At 38.4% G+C, this 19713-nt stretch overlaps 3 protein-coding genes across 10 annotated transcripts in view; 1 reads left to right on the top strand and 2 right to left on the bottom strand.

The window, feature by feature from the left end:
* The window catches only part of LOC109858829, a 117158-nt gene extending 97445 nt beyond the window's left edge, over positions 1 to 19713 (top strand). Inside the window, exons 1-6 of one of the 6 annotated variants that reach the window (XM_020436468.1) lie at positions 14267 to 14472; positions 17933 to 18055; positions 18167 to 18344; positions 18480 to 18565; positions 18671 to 18806; positions 18930 to 19713. In XM_020436468.1, the coding sequence (XP_020292057.1) occupies positions 17975 to 18055; positions 18167 to 18344; positions 18480 to 18565; positions 18671 to 18806; positions 18930 to 19123 (675 nt within the window). In that variant the 5' untranslated portion in view covers positions 14267 to 14472; positions 17933 to 17974 and the 3' untranslated portion in view covers positions 19124 to 19713. Of the gene's footprint in view, positions 1 to 14266; positions 14473 to 14535; positions 14575 to 17286; positions 17686 to 17932; positions 18056 to 18166; positions 18345 to 18479; positions 18566 to 18670; positions 18807 to 18929 lie in introns of those variants that run through there. The other 5 variants (XM_020436472.1, XM_020436470.1, XM_020436467.1 and 2 more) reach the window with 5 other exon arrangements.
* On the bottom strand, positions 5912 to 15129 carry LOC109858827 (sorting nexin-8-like). Of its 2 annotated transcripts, XM_020436463.1 has the most exons (10): positions 14733 to 15129; positions 13549 to 13676; positions 10029 to 10161; positions 8760 to 8950; positions 8491 to 8608; positions 7910 to 8369; positions 7487 to 7703; positions 6994 to 7182; positions 6898 to 6905; positions 5912 to 6784 (listed from the first exon to the last, which is right to left on the bottom strand). In XM_020436463.1, exons 1-10 carry the CDS (start codon positions 14755 to 14757, stop codon positions 6763 to 6765), a joined length of 1491 nt encoding a protein of 496 aa, XP_020292052.1. In that variant the 5' UTR covers positions 14758 to 15129; the 3' UTR covers positions 5912 to 6762. The 2 variants fall into 2 exon arrangements, with proteins under 2 accessions (XP_020292052.1, XP_020292051.1); XM_020436462.1 differs by lacking the exon at positions 6898 to 6905 and having other exon boundaries at positions 6089 to 6784; positions 14733 to 15123.
* On the bottom strand, positions 15372 to 17259 carry LOC109858828 (UPF0193 protein EVG1 homolog). Of its 2 annotated transcripts, none has more exons than XM_020436466.1 (6): positions 17174 to 17259; positions 16599 to 16719; positions 16314 to 16444; positions 16107 to 16209; positions 15840 to 15983; positions 15372 to 15657 (listed from the first exon to the last, which is right to left on the bottom strand). In XM_020436466.1, the coding sequence occupies exons 2-6, from the start codon at positions 16693 to 16695 to the stop codon at positions 15419 to 15421; spliced, it is 714 nt and encodes a 237-aa protein (XP_020292055.1). In that variant the 5' UTR covers positions 16696 to 16719; positions 17174 to 17259; the 3' UTR covers positions 15372 to 15418. The 2 variants fall into 2 exon arrangements, with proteins under 2 accessions (XP_020292055.1, XP_020292054.1); XM_020436465.1 differs by having other exon boundaries at positions 17170 to 17248.

The following is a 19713-nucleotide window of genomic DNA, read 5'->3' as shown; positions in this document are numbered from 1 at the left end:
TTTTTTTTTTTTTTTCATATGAATGCAAATTTATAACATTCAGTCTTTTATATATACACACGTGTATATATATACGTAAGTTCTCGCAATACATAACTGGACACACTCTGTTGCGTGTATTACGTAGACGGTAACCTTTTGACACATAAGATCACACGCAAAGATATTTTTAGCAGCTATGATATTTAGATTTATAGTCTCTTTGTGTTAACCCGTTGATTTTTATTTATAGCTTTGTGCGCGGTGTGCCACATGACGTTTTGCAAGACTTTTGCCTCGTATGAAGAATAAAACTTTGCTTTTTCTTTAACGGTTGTTTCCACTTTCAGGTAAACACTATCGGGTAATTTATCTAATCTGGTTAGAACTCTGATTTGCGCGTTGTTCTACACGTGTCGGTAAAATTTATATATTCCAGTGAAATGAAACCGGAAAAGATAAATTTTACACGGCGCACTCTCGGTACCGTGTAAGTCTTATCTAACAGATAAATATGTAGAAATAAAAAACGGTGGGGAAGATGCGCTTCAAGTCAAGTTCTTATCCTCTACAGATAATAACCTGTCGAGTAAGCGGAGATTTGTCGAAAGGTGGAACAACCGGCTACTCCAAGTAATGTAGTCAATGTTTCGCGTACACGCGTGTTGTTCGAACATGTAAAAACACTCACAACACAGTTTACCGACAATAGTTATTTATATATTTACACATACATTTATACAAGTATATTTTTCTATATTATTTATATTTAGATTTGTATACGTTGAGATTATAGTTGTCTTTTTTTTTTTTTTTTCATTTTCTCCTCGGAGAGATTAAGAAATTTAATATTAAATAAAATTCTTCGCCAAAACGTATTGATGTGCGAAATCCGCAGTCCGCGCATAAAATAACCCAACAGCCGAAAAACCCGATGCGTTTTACAAGCGACGCAGCCGGTGAAGTTTATTTCTGCAGAGAGCGCAATAGAATAGAAAATGGCAGAATGACGCTTTAAATTCCCCGGAGGCGGCACATCCTTCCGTAGAGAAACAGGTCGACAATAAAAATCCCACCATAGCAAATGTAAAACTCGGACAGCGAATCGTCAGAGAGCTGCTCTCGAAAAGAGCATAACCGTATTTCTCTTTTTCCCGCGTACATTTCGGTCTCTTAAAGGGAAATTTACGCTTTTCGTTCGCTTTTGACGATCATTTCAGACCGAATTATGCGCCGAGCAAATTTAGCGCAACGAACGAGTTTTCGTTCGGACGCATCGTTAGAAGCAAATTTACGCAATGCAAATATTCCGTTGCACTATAATGTAGATCTGTCGACATCATTTGCACATTTCGTATAATGAAGATATACGAGAGATAGATGATGATCATATGAAATCCACCGTTATTTACATGTAATCTGTGTGAGAGAAATAATTTTGTGTCAATAACGTATTCCGTAACATATTGCATAACGTATCTGCAAATTTATTATATGTCATACTATTTTATAGTCATATTATTTTTGCTTTTTTACTCTCTCTCTCTCTCTCTCTATATATATATATATATATATATATGTATATATGTATATTTCGTACTTCCGTAACAATATAACATCCATATATCGATAGTCGAGAAGCAGCGAGCAAATTGCAACCTGTATTTATATAAATATATTAGCTTTACATATAATATAGATATATTATTGTAGAGATAGATATAGATATATATATTAGTTGTGTTAGTATTGGTCTTAAATGTATATAAATAAGATAACGTACTTTTTGCTCAAAAAGAGCCAAAAAAAAACCAGTGTTGAAACTTGCGGCGACGCAAGTGAGAAGTATATGTGTTTTGGTAATAAATCTAATTTACACGCCAACAACCGCAGCCAGTTCTGTATGAGTTCGTTATATAACTGTTGTGTTATTAAATATTGTAAGTTAAAACTAACATTGCAAAATTTAGACAGTCACGAAATCCTTACGCTGGATGTTTTTTTGCGGAATATATATATATATATATATGTATTTATGGGACGGAAAGCCGCACTGAAAAAAGTTTTGATTATCAAATTTTGGTAATCTCAACGAAAATTTGGTTTCCAGAACACTTTGTTTGGTTTGATTTAATTTTTGTTATCCCAACAAAACTGTTTTTTTTTTTTTTTTTAGTGCGGAGATTCCTGGTTCGATTTCTGAGGTGTTTTTTTCGCAATATTTTAAAAGTAGATAGGGAGCAAACGGGGATTTCTTATGCACGTGATGCGAGTATAGTATCCTATATGAATTTAGGAATTGAAATTTCAATTAAAACTCACGTGTAAAAAATTTACACAAAAAGAAACATATATATATATATATATTTATTTTAATTGTTTATTCCCGCAACAAACGTCCAGCGTAAGGCTTCCATGACCCGTTTGAATTTCGCGTTGTTTAGTTTTAACTCTTAAGGAACCTAAACTCTTCATTAATTTTGTTGAAAGATTAATTATTGGAAGTATATAATATCTCTCACAAAAGTAGGTAAAATATTTCACCTGTCTCTCGTTCGCACAATTTCTATTTACTTACTTCATGCTAATTTTTTACACAATATCTATCCACAGAAATGTAGTTAGCGTGTCTGCGTTTGACGCGCGATAATCGCGCATTGCCCGTTGCGATTTCATTTTTTTCTAATAAATCTCGCGTTATATTCTGCCAAGAACAGCAAAATCCGCCGAGTCACTTTTAAAACAACCGGGAAAGAGTGATCAAAGTTTAATTTTCGTAGTTCGTTGAAATAACGCGCCAATTTTGAACGGATTCTACAAAACAGATGTACACAAACTCGTAACGTTCTCCGTATAACTTCAATAACGTCCATAAACTTTCTTTAAGTTTAATTGAAGCGAAATAAAAAAAAAAAAAAAAAAAAATACGCAACACTGTAATCGCATCTCCCTTATCATGTCCCCATTATGCAACAGCGCAAAATCCTGCAAACGAGATGCGGGAGAAGGAGCAATCGGGAAAAGAGGTGAAAGAAAAAAAAAAAAAAAGATAGTCAAAGGAAATCCTCTTAACGAGTCGGCATTCGCCCAGCTGGTCACGATAACGAGATGATTCTCGTAGAAGAACTTTGCTGCATTTTGGCGCAGGACCATGCCAGCCCATGTGAATACCTATAGAATGACCGAGGCAGCGGAAATTTCTTAATTTTTAACGTCTCTGCATGCGCGTTTCTACATATATGTATATATACACGGTGCCCGCTATATAAAAAGAAACTTTTTTGAGAACGTACATTTTTCAAAGAGACGAGATCGAAAACAGAAAATGATATAAAATGTAAATATATTCTTTGGAGAGGAGTTTTGAAAAATGTTTTCTGAAATTTGTTTTTTTTTTTTTTTTAAATCAATAGCGAGACGACGCGCGACGTCGTACGCGGATAACACGCGCGATAACACACGCGAGGGAGGTAACATGTACGGACAAGCGCAGTCGAGAATGATAGAGCGCACACAAAGAAGACAAATTAGTCGGTATCGCCTGAGGCGCCTAATTAACGCGCCACGTTACCGCCACGCTGTGGCGGCTTCCGCCATTTCTCTTCGTCTCTTTTGCCTGAAAACTGCGTCAGGATACCGGTACTCTTCCGGGACTACGAAAAGCTGAATCTCTTTAGCGTAGACGTGGAAGCGACGCCGGCGGAAGATGCGAAAATATAGGTAGTACTCCCGAAGTCAACGCGCGCAACTCTCAAAGTAACGCACACGGCCGAAACAAAGTAGCCGGCATTGTCGGGGAAAATTGCCTTTGCAATGTTCAGTAGTCTGCCCTTTCTCACGTAAGGGCGTAGTACATATACTCTTCCGTTCCCCTCCTCCTCCCCCCCGACTCTTCGGAGGGAATGAAAATACTCGCGCGCGGGCTCGTTTATTCCCCCGAGTTCTCTCGAGAATTGCTCGTCGAGGACGGAACGTTATCTGATGATGTTGACATTCAAGCGCGACGAAAGAAGCGTCCTCCAACGGGAGGGGTTCCGCACAAGGGTTTTTTTGTATGAGGACCACCGGTCACAAGGATTGTGTGCGGTACCAACGTCAAGGTTAATTATCTTTGTAGATTCTACAAGCGAAAGAAAAATCCTCCCAACTGCGTCGTTTGTTGAATGCAATTATTAATTTTTATTTTTCACTCACGACAGTACCGTTTTTTTTTTTTTAGTTTAAAAAAGTCATACGTTCAAAAAACGTTACAGTGTCGGAGACGAGAATCTCAATAAGAGACATTGCGTAGTTTTTTTTCTTTAAATATACATATATATATGTAAGAGGATGACTCGAAAACTTATCACGATTACTGTTTCGCTAATTCGCAATTTTCTCGATTTTTTTCATTTTAATTTTTTTTATTATTACATGACACTTCGAATTGGGGGTGTCAATTTTTTTGTTCTTCTCACGTGGAAACAGAGACAGATCGAGCCACATTGACCGCTTAAAGACCTCATTTTGAATTGATACACGCCTGACATCTGACACACCGCAGTTCAAACATGTTATTGCACATGTATTAGATACATACACAGTAAGTTATTTATACAGCAAACTATATTACCATCGAAAGAAAAGATTTCTTCGAACGTAAAATGAATATGTAGAGAAAAAATATATATGTACTAATCATCTTTTATGTGACAACATTGTAGAAATTGTAATAATGTGTACTTTAAATATGATATTATTATAATTCACTCGCAAAGTAATGTAATAGACCGCTTATATTCCCCGTTGAAATGACATTGGTTTAGTAATTGAAATGATTGATCTCAATTGATGCTTAATCGATCAGTTACATTAATTAGACATGGTGAAATTGATTCTATTTATTTCTTACAAAACTATATATACATATATGTTTAATGTCATTAGTTTTTATAAGAAATAAATAGGATATATATATATGTGTGTATGTATGTATGTATGTATATTAATTGACGATGAAAAACATTTTTAATATATATGAAGATCACAGAGGAGGAACTTGATAAATCACATTTTGTAATTTTAGAAGAGAGTGATTTTAAAGTTCGAAACGTATATGTATTTTTGTTACACGTTTTATAAAAATGTTTATCTTGAAATCTATCAAAAAGTTTTCTCTTTTTCGCTTTCGATAATTAAAATATTCCATTTTAACTATCAAATAACGTCAAAAACAAAAAATAAAAACAAATTGACTTATCAAGTTTTTCTCCTGTGATTCTTTCCCTTGGATAATTAAAATGCTCTATTTTAACTACCAAATAACATGAAAAACAAAACATAAAAAAAAATTGACTTTTAAAGGTCTTCCCCTGTGGTCTTTATGTATGTATATATATATATATATTTTTTTTATATAATATTTATATATAAATTTTTAATATACATATATATATTAAAAATGTTTTTCATCGTCAATTAATATGAGTCATACTTTATATTGTATTATACGTATTATATACATACTATAGTAATGTCACTGATCTCCGCCGCGCGGCCTTGGCGGGGTCACTGACCTCGGCCGCGCGGCCTTGGCGCGGTCACTGACCTCGGCCGCGCGGCCTTGGTGGGGGGGAGGTCACTGACCTCGGTCGCGNGACNNNGGNGGNGTCACTGACCTCGGCCGCGCGACCTTGGCGGGGTCACTGACCTCGGTCACGTAATTACGGTATATATATATATATATATGTGTGTGTGTATGTATGTGTATATTATATAGATATAGAATATTATCTGTAATATATGTATAATATTTTCTTTTTTACTCTTTTCTTTGTCACGTGACTTTAGTCATGTGTTGTTTTTCCATTCTTCTCTCTCTCTTTCATTTTTTGAGTTTAATTTTCATGCGTTATTTGTGACATCTCTCGTAGGTGTATTATATAGTTTATAAGATGTATATATTAGCTGTCATCGCGGTGACAGGTTATGTGTTCACTGATGCAACACATGAAAATGAAAATAATAATAGCGCGCGCGTAGCGCGCGCTTGTGTTGTGCTAAGTAAGAAAATAAATTTAAACTTATTTTATATAGACGGTGCATTGTTTCACATATCTGTATATACATATAATATAAAATTTTTTCTTTTTCTTCTACAAAATAGTTTATATTTATGTATATATATACACACACGCAACTGTTTAATAAATGCATCACGTATAGCGATATAATAATACGATATATACAACCTATATAAAAAACCTTATACGTACATATAATAAAGTGATATAACAAATGTCGAGTTATAACACTTTCAAAATCCATAAAATATATTATAAGTACACAACAAGGAATGTAAAATTCTAAAGTCTATACATTTACGCTATACATTCGAGATTCTTAGTGGTATATAATTATAAAATACAAACACACATCTGCATTGAACGCTTTTTCCATTCGGACAATTATATAAAATATCAATATTTAATATCAGTTTTTTTTTTTTTTTTTTTTATCAAAAATGGAGGAATTTTGTACATCTTTCTCTTCTCTAGCATATACTAATGATATCTGTGTATCACTAATCGTATTTGTTAGCAATTGTGCGAGTTTCAGATTGATTTCAAGAAGGAAAAGGACGGGGGGAGGGGGGGAGAGGGAGAAAGTGAAAAGAGTATTTGATAATATATTTGACAAACACACCCATTACATCTGCTAAAAAGTATGAAAAATTCCTATGCTATCCTCCGTTAGATCCACTTGCTACTTTTTCGGGTAAACATTTGGTAATCGTTGGTTCAATCAGTTTCCATACTTCAGCCAGCTATAAAACAAACAAATACACACATTTGTGTCAACAAATCTATGAAGATAAAAAAATTTCTGTGTGTATTTCAGAAATACAAATATTGAATTTTAAGCGGAAAAATAGCTTACCGAGATCTCTGGATTCGTTTGCAAAATCAATCGTGTTTATTACTTATTTTTAGTTAACAATAACCTGGTTTCGTTATGTGAATTAATAATACTTACTTCGGAATGTCCCTGAATTTGTACACTAACGAGACTCTGAAGTACGGTGGCGAGTACTTCTAAATGAGCGTGCACGAGCTGGGTCTCCATGTGTAAGCAAAGCAAGGAGAAGCAATTTCTCAGCTCGACGTTGGCGATTACCGACTCCTGGGAGACCATTTTGTTTTCGAGGTACTCGACGGTGTCAGCCTGCGAATGAAAATGAAAATCTCGCTCGTACTCCCGTTTTGAAACTGAGTAAGCGACACAGTTTGAATCGCGCGTTTTTTTTTTTTTTCAACAATGCGACACGAACTGATTGCGTAAGACCGCCGCAGGAAGTTACGCTCTTTTTGCGACGATGACTGTTCGGATTTCTATATTTATCTTTAAGTTGATGACGAATAATTATACAATTTGCGCAAACGCAATTTGCTCGTTAAAATTACGAGTTAAACACAATCTGCGTGGCGAAACAATAATCGTGCAGTTAATGAATGTCTTATACACGTACGTCAGTTCCGCGGATAACACCTTGCATCTGTCTCTTCTTAAGAGACAACATTGTGGATAGAGCGCGTTGATGATCGGCGCTTACGCCTCGCTCGTGTCTCTCGCACAACATTCTGTGAGCGATTAAAATATCGAGCAGAAGATTCAATCTCTCGCACACCATAGTCTCCTCTCTGACCGCTTGTTGAAGCGCTCTGGTTGACAACAAATTGAATTCTCTGAAACAGTTTTCCAACACCATTTATCTTATCTCATACCAATACTTCTATTCGCGGTTGGGCGGTGTAAAGATTTCAAGTATAGATTTGTTATCTAATTCTCTTTCTCAAGTAAACAAACAAAAAATGAAAACAACTTTTGTATTCGATTGCAACTGAAATCTCGAGCACGTTGTTTCGCAAAACACCTTTATTTAACCTCTTACTTTGAGATTGCGTGAAAGCCCTTCTTCATGTCTTGCCAGATGCTAGAACCGCCTGTGACCCAGGTACTCGTGCCATGCTGTTCCGCGGCCAAAGTGCTCAGCTGATTCCCGAGATCGGCCATGTCCATCGCGTAATTGTGCGATCTGAGCGCGAGACCGTCGGCAATGTGTTTCAAACGCGAGATCCCAACGAGTATAACGCGTATCTGATCGCGACTGTTCGCGAACTCGGTCAGCGTTTCGGGTGGCATCAGCTCCTTCGCTCGTGACGACAAATCCGACGTGGCGAACTCGTCGGGCACGCGTCTGAACACCTCGCGAATCTTATGCTGCGTCTCGTCACCGGTATACGTAAAAAAGAACTGCACGATCGGATCCTCGCTTACTACCGGATGACGAGCAATCAACGTGAGAAAGCGAAGAAGAGAACGGCGTCTTTCTTCGAGAAAATGCGAATCCGCTGTAAAAAAAAAAAAAAGGGATGTTTGAAATAAGCGAGAAGATAAGATTCTAAAGAAAATTATAATTCTGTTGTTCATATTTAACATTTAAAGTTGCGTTATATATATATATATATTTACCTCCCACAATCTTCTTCGGCGGTAACTTGGGTATCAATCTGTAAGGAAACCGGGCCAGGAGAAGATCGTACAGTGACACGAAGTCATTGTAACGTCTGAATACGACCGAATTGAACCTCTAAAAAATTCTTTGCGTAAATTTATTTATGCAATTTTTTTTATTCCTCGTAATTTAACTTCTATCTAACTGGCGCGTAATTAATTAAGAAATATCCGATATACCTAGTGTGATAAATTTACGTATTTTCTCTTTCATATTTGATCAATACCTTGCTGGTGACGTGATACTCCACATGCTTCAGGAAGATGCCTTTCTTCTCGGGAACGAGGTTAACCTCAATAGTATCGAGATTACAGATATCCGAGTACGTGTGATTCAGCTTGGCGGGATTGCCTCTGTGTAATCTCTGCGCTAGAAGCGTCACTTCCGACAGATCGCCCAAGACAGGAACCGGTAATTCTGCGAACGAATGATCCTTTTTTTGAGAACACACACATTTTCTGACCTAAATAGTAAAAGTTTTTTTTTTCTTCTTCTTCTTCCCAACAATTGTTCCCAAGACGTCGTAGTTGTAGAGTTTTCTTCTTTTTCTTCTTCTTCTTCTTCTATCTTAAACAAGCAAGCAAGCAAGAGATTTCGCGGTATTGTTATGTCGCGGGCAGCAAATAATCATCGTGTCGCGTCGACAACTCCGATGCTGAAAGAGCCTTGTGACCTCGTGATATACCTTGCTTGTGTATATAGCAATCCTTTATTACGTTCCCACAATCTCACCATTCACGACGACTCTCGGTGTGTTGTTGTCAAAAAAAAAAAAATCATCTTTTATTCCTCACATTTTCACCGTTGTGCAGCGAGAATATTGTTGCAGGAGAAGAGGACAATTTTTCAAACGGTAAAATCGCGAATCTAATTTTTTTCACGAAAATTAGAAAAATTTTTTGTAATTTGTTTTTTTTTTTTTTTTTTTGTTAAATAACATGCGTAAGAAATGTAGAAAACAATCTTGCGCGCGTGTGATTCTTCTCTTCTTTCTCTTCTAACAAGAACTTAACGTTTCCTTGCGTCAACTTGCGATAATACAAAACTTTCTACCGATAAGCAAACCGGTAATAAGTTTGCTGGTCAATGACTTTGGAAGTTAAAACGCCGGCAGGTTCTCGTCGCGCTGCCGAGACACACGTTTTAGGTGCTCATTTAAGCACATTTGTCGTCGACAATTAGATTTATTTATTACAAAACAAAACTTTCACAGAACGCTCACAATTGAAAATATCGGGGGAGATAAGTTTATCACGAATTATATAACTGACTAATTGTTACTCGATTATTTCCCTCATTTATTCACTTTGTTATCTCGCTTTTCTTTAATCGCCACTCTTTATTTCGTTTTCTCAACTAATAGTCACACGTTAAAAAATTTTCTAATATTTTTTAGAGCGCGCATTTTTTTCTAATTGTTTTTTTTCTCAGTCGCGTAACAGTTCGCGAATTAAAAATCAAAGAGTAAATTTATCGAATTAAAATCTCGACTGACCTTGCGATTCGGAGTTTTCCAGCAGTTTGTCGCTGGGTTGCTTTCCTTGTTGAGCGAAAGCAACGAGAGCGAGTCCTTTGTACAATCCGCTCCTCGTGAGATAACCCGTTTTGTTGTCCACCAACTTCCATATCTGCGAAATAACACAAAAGAAATCCGTTTTTTTTTTCAAGATTCAATACTCGCAACGCACACACTCTCTAATTATATTATTTCTAGGAACATTGCGCGCGCGCGCAATATCAGTTTGAAGATAATAAAAGTTTTTGTTCGATTTCCGCTCGTAAAATTTTTAAAGTTTATCGATCGAAAAACAAGCGGTTGCAAATTACGATCTTCGCAAAATCGCAACTGGCTACTTAGTGAGCGCTGGTTGCGGCAATGGGGAAAAAAAAAAAAAAGAAGTACATGACTCGAGAAAACGGGGCGGCGAAAATGCACACACACGCGCTGCCGCACCTCACACGGTGCAAAGTAACGCAACTGAAAAAAACAAACTTCTTTGTGAATAAAGATTCCAAAGATTAGGGTCATAAACGAAAGTAATCCACCTCTGTGATCTCGTTCCTTCTTCCCTTGTTCGTTCGAACAAAGATTAATTTAATTTTTTATAAACGCGCGCACGATGCGCGCGCTCTCGTTGAATTATCTAATTGAATTATTAATCTAATTACAGCTCTGAACCCCGGATGTATCTTCGCTTTGTAATTTCGAAGAGATGAAATTTTTTATCGTAAGAAAAAACAACAAATTACACGCTCTTTGTGAGAACACGTTGACATTTTGTGTCAATATAAATAAAGTTCCATTGCGATAGAGTAAAAAAACACGAGTGAAGACTAAATGGTTATAATAATCTCGCGGGGTGGTAAGAAAGCACGTGTATAACGAGAGAGAGAGAGATATATTGCGTGTGCTCGCGCGGTCACGCAACAATCTCTTATACGAGATAATTATGCGCAGGCAAACTGGAATCGAGCGGCAACTCATCATCATCTCTCATTTGCGTACAACCAAAGAGACACATATGCTGTAATCTCAAGATGCTCAAGCAAATACCTTACGATATGACGGCGAAACGCATTCGAAAAAAAAAAAAAAAAACGTGTTTCTGATATTATCGCGTATTTGTGATTATTATTTTTTTTTATATGATAAACATATGTTCCACATCACAGAAAGAAGAAACTTGTCGCGCATCGCGGACAAGTCACTTCGCGACAAATCGTCGCAAATTAAGAGACTGGAACAAAATTAATTTTTTTTTTTTTTTTCAACATTACGCAAACTTCCAAGAAAAAAAACAGAGCGAGAGAGAGATATGTTAATTGCGATAGTTTGAAAAGAGAAACAAAAACGTTTTTGTGTTCGTTTCGAAAACGACGATTTTTCGCGGGATATAAAAAAAAAAAAGATATCGCATACACATTGCGTATCAATGCGGAAGACGGCAATCAAACCGATTTCACCTAGCAGGAAGACGACCCGCGCGTGTGGCACCGCGTAAAATGTATGTTACGCGTGCGATTGTTGCGCTCGAACATGCCCCTCGAACGTGAGCGGAGATTGAGATTTTTTGCACAAGTATCTAACGCGTATGTCAGAGAGAACGTGTTATTTTTTGTTTTAATGTATAACAGGATTGTGTCTCTGTTTGTTTAAGCGAGAGTCCAATATATCAGTGCGGCCCTGCGCGCGCGCGCGCGCACTGAAGTTCTATTTTGATTATATTGTTAGTACAATAAAGAGAGAGAGATAGAGAGAGACACGGATCGTGATACGACGTGACATTTCTGAATGTCGCACAGTTTAGTCATTTTTCTATCGAAGATTTTTGCGCAACAAGTTCTTCACTCGCGATATAAATCTTCTCTCTCTCTCTCTTTCGAAGCTACCGAATATACACGATAAGAACTTTTAACACACAATAAGATTGATAACAAATTTGATTAGAAATCGAAATACGTCCGTTTCCATTTCGCGCAATATATATTTATTTTTTTTTTCCCACAATATTCATTTGATATCTCTCGCGCGATAACTCTTTCGAGACCCGGGAAGAAAGTTTGTGTAAGATCTGCAATTCTTTTTGCATTTTTAAGCGGACAGATAAGAGACAAGTCGACACTCGCCGACGAATGCGACTGGAACGTGTGTTTGTGTGTGACGTTGTTGCTGGAAAACAGACTGTGTATATATATGTGTGCGAGAAAGAGAGAGAGAGAGAGAGAGAGAGAGAGACTGGGTATGGTTGACCCTGCCACATAATCTTGCACTATTATGAAGGGGCGTCCGTGCGCGCTATCACCGGCAGGCGTGTTTAAAGTTGATAAAAAGCTTCACCGATATTACACACACACATATATATATATATATATATATATATGTATAGCAAACGGTACTTGAAGTGTTTGTATGGAAAAAAATATTACAACGTGTTGTATAATTGGCGCCGATAGTTTTTTTTTTTTTCCGCGGGACTGAATAAATTAATTCGCGCGCGCGAGCGGGATAAACATTTCGAGCTGCTGCGAATGTCGTCGAGAGAAAACGTGATCGTGGATATAAACGCGCAAACGTACTGACGCAACAAGTTGACGAGTTTGGAGAGACGATCGTTGAAAGATAAAATTGTATAAAAACAAACTCGCCGTAACAATCGCAAAAAAATGTTTGCGTGAGACAATATAAATAAGCTATATGTGTTAACGTGTCGGTGATTCTAAGAAAACCACATGATATATCTCCGCGTTAGTTTAAGCATTTAAAATGAAATTACCTTCGAGCCGCTCCGAAAATTTTCCACCGGACCATCGCGAAATATATGAAGAATAAATTATTCGCGCCAACACTTATTCGCTTCTAACGTCTTACGTTCTCGCGTAAAACACAAAGAAGGAATTTCTTGCCACAAGTGTGTGTGTGTGCGCGCGCGCGCGCGCGTGCACGTGGTTGTATAATTCCTTTAGAAAGATAGACTCTGTATTGGGAAAGGTCGTGCAGATAAGCTGAGAAATCCTGTGAGCACATTCCTTGCTCGCGTTTGAAACTCGCTATCTCGGATTTGCTTACTCGGCTATTGATTGATTGTGAACGTGACAATTTAAAATGCTTTCTTGATTTTTTGACCGTTTGTAATAACGTCACTCCCTACGTGTTAATTACATAAGTGTCACATATGGAATTTTCAGTTTATTGCATGGTGACGCTTAGAAAGTCACGTTATTTGTGGTCGCCAAGTGTTAAAAAAAAATATTCCTAAGTAAGGTAAAAATTTAAAACCGAAAGATCCCTTAACTAGGGAAACTATATGGAAGCTTCAAACTCTTTTAAACTGCTCTCCTCTAAAATTTGCGTTTTGGAGTTACGGGATTATACGTAGGGAGTGACGATAATATTCGCAACGCGCGAGAATACAGCGGGGGGGGGGGGGAAAGAACAAGCGACGAAGAAAAGCGAAGATTGAGAATATGTAGGTAGTACATAGTATATAAATATGAGAATGGGAATCTCGTCATACCTGGCTGACAACGGAACCGCTTAATTGCGACTTGACAAGAAGGGATTTGAACACCTCGAGCTTCACGTTCCCGCTGGTGGGCGAGCAGATCTTGTCGTAGACCTCTCTGTAGAAAGCCGGTATGGAGCCTGGGAGAGACATAAGGAAGAGAGAGAAAAAAAATGTATATATATATATAAGATATGGGGCTCTCTGTCTCTTGCGAGAGAACTCGCTCGCGACGACGTTTAACGTCGAGAGAGAGAGAGGCCTTCGAGAGAGCGGAGAGTGTCCGCTCGCTCTCTCTATATCCGCGACCGCGCTCTCGTTGGTCATGCGTCACGACACCAACTTGCGGAGAGCCACACTCCGTATCGGTCGCCGTTCCGCAACGAATAAACTTAGTTTTATTTTTTTGTTTTTCTTTTTTTTGTTAAAAAGAAGCAAGAGGTACGGTTGCGACACTTTCTGCGCGCGAGAACCCGCGAGATCTCGTTGCGACGCGTCCTCAGGACGTGTCGCAGCAACAAATACGGTGTTAACGTAAATAAAAAAAAAATAAAAAAAAACAATTCCTCAACTTCCTTTTAACAATTATGCTTCGACAACCCGCGACGCGACCTCGACTAGCGTCTGCCGAGGATTGACAGCTCAAAATCACGCTCAACATCCAAAGTGGTCGAGTGGTTTCTTGGATAACGGGATTGGGAGAGTCGCGATAACAAACAAAACACGCACGTTGTTACCGTTAATCACGTATCGAGTGGCTCTCTCGAGTGGTCGCGCATATGTGATTTATGTTCGCGGATATGTAGCGAAGATCAGCTGATTGTTGGACGAGGTGCGTTCGCGGGAGCATCCTTGACATCGTCTGAGATGAACAACAGTTGGGATCGCGATTCCTCGAGAACGACCTTCGTCGATCCGGAGGAGGCGGTTACAAAAGTAAACGAGAAAACGCGTTGAGCATGATCTGGCCTGTAATTTTTTACACGAGAACAATCGAACAAGAAAACCGGAAAGATAATCCGTAGAATAATAAATCGCGTAGTTTTTCCTTCGAACGTCGACGACGGTATTCGCGATCGTCGCGTCAACGAAAAGCGTCGTCGACGTTCTCCGGAACAACCGGACCTTGTCGCGGGCGGGAGACCCGGGGTTACGAGGGGGGCTTTACGCAGCATGCGGATTTATGTATCATTTACCGAACGACAGATCGGTCGACGCCATGTTGGATTATCCGTGGATCATTCGCCGTACGGTTAAACCGGCGGTGGAAAATATTGGACGACGGCCAATGGCCGACGACAGGCCGCAAGGTTCTAGAGGTTAGAGCCGACCGCGTTCCGGGGCGCGGGTTGTGTCAAAACGAACGAAGTTTAGCCGCGACACCGCGCACCCAGCTAGTGTCAATTACGTTTGCGACACGTCAAACGACACTATAGCGTGTGGTACAAAACAATCGCACGTCGCGCACCATCGCGGCACGGCGCAAGACTGACTCTGACAAGTAGACAACGAGACGAACGCGAAACAACCCGCCGACGGTCGAGCGCGGGTCGTCGAGCACGAGAGAATGTGTTCGAGAGATTTGAGAGAGAGCGTTGCTGTGCGGGGAAACGCGAAGATGTTCCGCGCGACCACAACGTCCCGGCGCGGAATTTGCACGAAGCAACATAGCCGACGGAAAACGTGGACGGCTCTCTGCGTATAAAAAATTTAAAGAGAAAAACTCTCAATTACATTTTTTCTCCTTAAAGTTTATATATATATATATATATTTCTTTGTCATTGATATAATAATAATAACAACACACATCGAGTTTGGGATAAATGCGCAGTTTTTTTTTATTTCTCTTCTCACGTTTTTCCAAAAACACACCACCTTTGATCAATTTTCTTCCAATTCTCCGAGCGGGAGGAACGGTCTCGGCGACGGTTTTTTTCTATCGCCAAATCTAAATTCACAAATCTCATTTCGCAATTCGTCGGACGTCGACTTGTCCAGAGACTCGATCAGTCGTATTTTCTGCGCTATTTCCTGCTGTATTATGGTTCGATACTTCTTTCCCATACCGAGACTCTCCATGTCGCGCAAGAAATCCATTCTTTCTCGTATCCCTTGTACCACTTGAAAACAACGGTGACGCGGTTACGCAACTTGCATTTTTATATCAATACACGAATAATAAAATTCTATATATATATTTAAAATTTTTAGCAACTCAGAAAACTTTTTTCTGTTTTTTTTCGAACGATTAATTTTCTCCAAAAACTGTTTTTTTTTTTTTTGGAGAAGATAGGTAACTTACGGTCGTTCAGAAGATCCGCGGTTTCGATCGGTTGCGGTTCTCGTCTAGGTCTGTGCAGAATCTTAGGACCGTGCGGAGTCGCCGGCATATCTTTCCCATAAGCCATCATACACGCCAAGTGACGTTTTTGTTTATCCTTGTCGACTGAGATTTGACGTAAAATACATATGTCAATAATTACGTATATCCTGTTTTTTTTTTTTTATATATACAGCTGCTAAATTATTATCGTTACATGTAATAGAAAAAATATGTAATAATTTTTACGTAAGGGCGTTGTTCTTCGGTACTGCTCTCTCTCGTAAGCACCGCTGCTTATTATCGTCTCTTGCGACCGTCTTCTCCAAGCACTGTTCGATTTAAGAAGGTGCTAGCGGAAAATTCTTTTTAACGAACTTTTTTAACGAAATTATTTTTTTTAACGAACTAACTTCTCTACCGTGTCTTTTTTTTTTTTTTTAACACGACGCTTACTCCATTGTCTTCGATTTTGTCGTCCTTTTTTCTCGTCCTCTCAACCGAAAGCGGCAAAGGCTCGCCGTTGTCCACGGCATTCTGGATTGTTTTTCTCTGTAACATTGTCAGCTTGGATTCCTCCATCAGCACTAAAAAATTGAACATTTTTTTGCGTTACGAAAACAAGTGAAACATCTTCCGAGAGTTATATATTTAAATATTATTCATTTACACACACACACACACACACATTAGAAATGAAACACTGTAGGTACTTGAGTGTCAGAGGGGTTATTTACTTACATTTGATAAGATTTCTGGTTTCTTCGCTGTATTTTGCTATCGGCGGATTGTGAAACGCGCCTACTCCCAAACCGACTCTCTGATACTTTCGATCCATATTGACGCCTCCCCCGGAAATTTGCTTAACAAAAAAACCGTGTATGTAATTATTGTGTTTTAATTACCGAATGCGAATGCTATATCGCGTTTAGTCGTGTAGCTTTGGCGACATCGTAACATCGATACACGCACGTCACGCGTTTCTATGACTACTTGAGAAGATGATTCGATTTGATCGAACCAACTTTCACATGTGTGTGAGAATTCAAAATATGTGACGGGGACCGTTGCTTAAAATTGAGTCCGCAATTCTGACAGTTTATAAAAAAAAAACTCTTTTCATCCGCACGTATCAAAATTCGAATGAATTTGCGCAAATCGTTAATTGAAAAAAAAAAAATAAAATAAATAAAAACTGTAATTGTGCATAAAAAATGTTTGAATTTTTTGAAATTTACAGAGACTTTGCTTGTTATTATTCTTAAGTAATGTAATACACGTACGTGTGCGCGCGCTTGAAGGATTAAATTACCAACTTAGAAACTTCTTCCAGGACGTAGTTAGTTTTTTTTTGAATTTCAACAAGTTACACATCGCGTATTAATCAACGTATATAAACAAATGATCAATCCTCCGGAGTAGATGTATTTTGAAGAGTGGAAGCGCGTGCGCGCCTGGTGGTTCACGCTCGTCTCTCGGTGTGGTTCGTATTCTCCTTCTAACGCAGCACTTTCCTCTTCGCGGCGTATATCCAACCACCCCCGAATCCCGTTTTCCAATCCTCGCAACCCCTCGAAACGCATTGTTTCTCGCGAATGTTTTTCTCTGCTCCGTAAACTACACTTTTCGAGAAACGAAAACGCGCCGCGTCGTGTGACGATTTCTCTCATCGAGGGTGTCGCGCGATATATAGATTCCACGTTTTGTTCTCGGGGGAGGTGCGGGGCTCAGGTGAAAGTTATTGATTTCCATCGCGGAACAGAGACGGTGGTATTCCGAGCGCGTTCGTTAGAGCACATTCGTGGGAGCGCACCTGCTTGCGGCAAAGGTAAAACGACAATTTATTTCACGCGTATATATAATTTGTCTTTCGTCTTATCTTCGTGATTGTTCGATCGCTACGGAGTGTCGGCGGTATAATAATGTGGAATATAAAGTTTCGTTAAGAGGAGTCGTCAAGATCAACTTATAATGGATCCAACACGCTCTGTGACTCTCTCTCTCTCTCTAGTGATATAGATTTTTGAAATATTTTGCTCAGAGTATAAATAATAAAATTGATAAAAATTTTTCAGAGAAGCTCTTGAATCCGTTTGATCTCAAACGCACAAGCCAAGATGAAGATCGGATTGTTGAAGAATTTCATGTACTATTTCAACCTGAGGCAGGGAACTATACTAATAGCTATATTCCAATTGGTAACAATATACACGTACATAAAAAATCTGACATCAGTCTCTCCGTAAGAGAGACTTGATCGTCGCAGTCCTTGAGCATTTTTTTCTTCAAAAAAAATTGTGTTGTTGCAGTTCTCATCGGGATTAAGTATGATATTTTTTATTATGGCGCTTATACACGGAATGAGAAATCTGGAAAAGGTGGTGAAGGACACCGAAGACGCTCTCGAGAGGGAGGCTTTGGAAGAGATATCGAATCACTTTCATGCAAACGCCAAGATAATGGACATGGCGCATCACAACGCAACCGGTCATTAAAAAAGAGATAATTTGCATATTGTTATGCGAGAAACATAGAGAAATCAACAAGAAACAAAACAAAAAATTTTTCATCGCGCTCCTCGTTACGTAATTTTTCCCGAAAAGACGCTTTTTATATTTGCAGAGATGGTATACGCGATGTATTGCGGCCTCGTCATCACGGTTATCCACTTCATCTCCACCATGTTACTTCTTTACGGAGCTCTAACGGTATCACGTCGTTGAAAATTGAAATATTGTCACATACGCTATATCTGATTTTTTTTCTACATATACATATATATATATATGTGTATATTATTTTTTTGTTTTTAGAATAATCGTCACTTTATGGCACCTTGGATGATGGTCAAGATTACTATTATAGCGGCCCTGGCGATCTCCTTGTTCCTAGTAGAAGAAGACTGTCCTTTCCTCGCTATTTTAGGTGGAAGAGCGGGCATTTGCGAACGTACGTAAATTTATATATATATATATATTTGAAATAAAAAAAAATCCCCATCCGCGTTGCGTAAATTATCTAGGTAGATTTTTTTTTGTTTTTTGCTAAAAGAAATCCGTATGGTGTTTTCAGGTTTGATCGCCTTCTTTTTAATAATCACGAGCTTTTACATTTGGTTCGTGGTGTACAGTACTTATAAGAGTCTCGAGACGAAGAAAGGACTCATGCATGAGATGCACAGTGTAAAAAAAAAGTACGCGGTATCGGTGCCGCTGGAGGTGCCAAAGGAAATTCAGATCTCGGCGAACAAAGCTTACGAACTTTAAAAATATTGTGAAAATAATAACAAAAGATAGCAAAAAAAAGCGGGGGAAAATAATCTGCTCGTTTAATGAGGGGTCAGGATAAGAGAGAGATTTTACATGTAAAAACGCTAAAGTTTTTTTTAAATAAAATCTCGCCCCTCATCGCGCACAGATAAAATCTTGAGAACGAGAGATTCGCGCGCTTTCGAAACGAGTCTCTCTGGACTCGAAAAAAAAAAAAAAACCAAAGAGAGCATCACACAAAAACTAACACGTGCAATAAAAAATAATATATATTCGTTGTTTCGAAAAAGAAAAAAATCAAAAAGCAAACGGAAACTTTCATATACCCGGACAGTACGTGAAGATAGAAACGTGAAGAAGATCTTATTTTACAAAGAATTCTAGGGGAGAGATAAACTCAAGAAGCAAAGTTACAAGAAAGCAAAGTTCTCACGAGGTTGAACATGTTTTTCTATCGTCCCATATCTGTTTTTTAAAAGTTGCGCTCCTCCCTTTAGTCCTGCGTTTTACGAAACGCAGCCTAAAATCCGACGTATATAGATAATCTTTGTTATATTTTACGTCACTGATAAAAAAAAAAAAAAAAA

The sequence above is a fragment of the Pseudomyrmex gracilis genome, unplaced genomic scaffold, assembly GCF_002006095.1.
Source record: "Pseudomyrmex gracilis isolate BER0280 unplaced genomic scaffold, ASM200609v1 scaffold_226, whole genome shotgun sequence".
Taxonomy (NCBI): domain Eukaryota; kingdom Metazoa; phylum Arthropoda; class Insecta; order Hymenoptera; family Formicidae; genus Pseudomyrmex; species Pseudomyrmex gracilis.
The sequence above is the reverse complement of the archived record's forward strand: the minus strand, read 5'-3'. Positions and strand labels throughout refer to the sequence as shown.

What these genes read in the sequence shown, in the direction of transcription:
- LOC109858828 (XM_020436466.1), bottom strand. Translation starts at nt 16,695, where the DNA reads ATGGATCGAAAGTATCAGAGAGTCGGTTTGGGAGTAGGCGCGTTTCAC. An exon ending in ACAAAATCGAAGACAATGGA is followed by an intron (nt 16,210 to 16,313) that starts GTAAGCGTCGTG and finishes ATTTTCCGCTAG; the next exon opens with CACCTTCTTAAATCGAACAG. An exon ending in CCGAAGAACAACGCCCTTAC is followed by an intron (nt 15,984 to 16,106) that starts GTAAAAATTATT and finishes GTCAAATCTCAG; the next exon opens with TCGACAAGGATAAACAAAAA.
- LOC109858827 (XM_020436462.1), bottom strand. Translation starts at nt 14,757, where the DNA reads ATGGCGTCGACCGATCTGTCGTTCG. An exon ending in AGTATCACGTCACCAGCAAG is followed by an intron (nt 8,609 to 8,759) that starts GTATTGATCAAA and finishes AGAATTTTTTAG; the next exon opens with AGGTTCAATTCGGTCGTATT. An exon ending in GGCTTTCACGCAATCTCAAA is followed by an intron (nt 7,704 to 7,909) that starts GTAAGAGGTTAA and finishes AAACTGTTTCAG; the next exon opens with AGAATTCAATTTGTTGTCAA.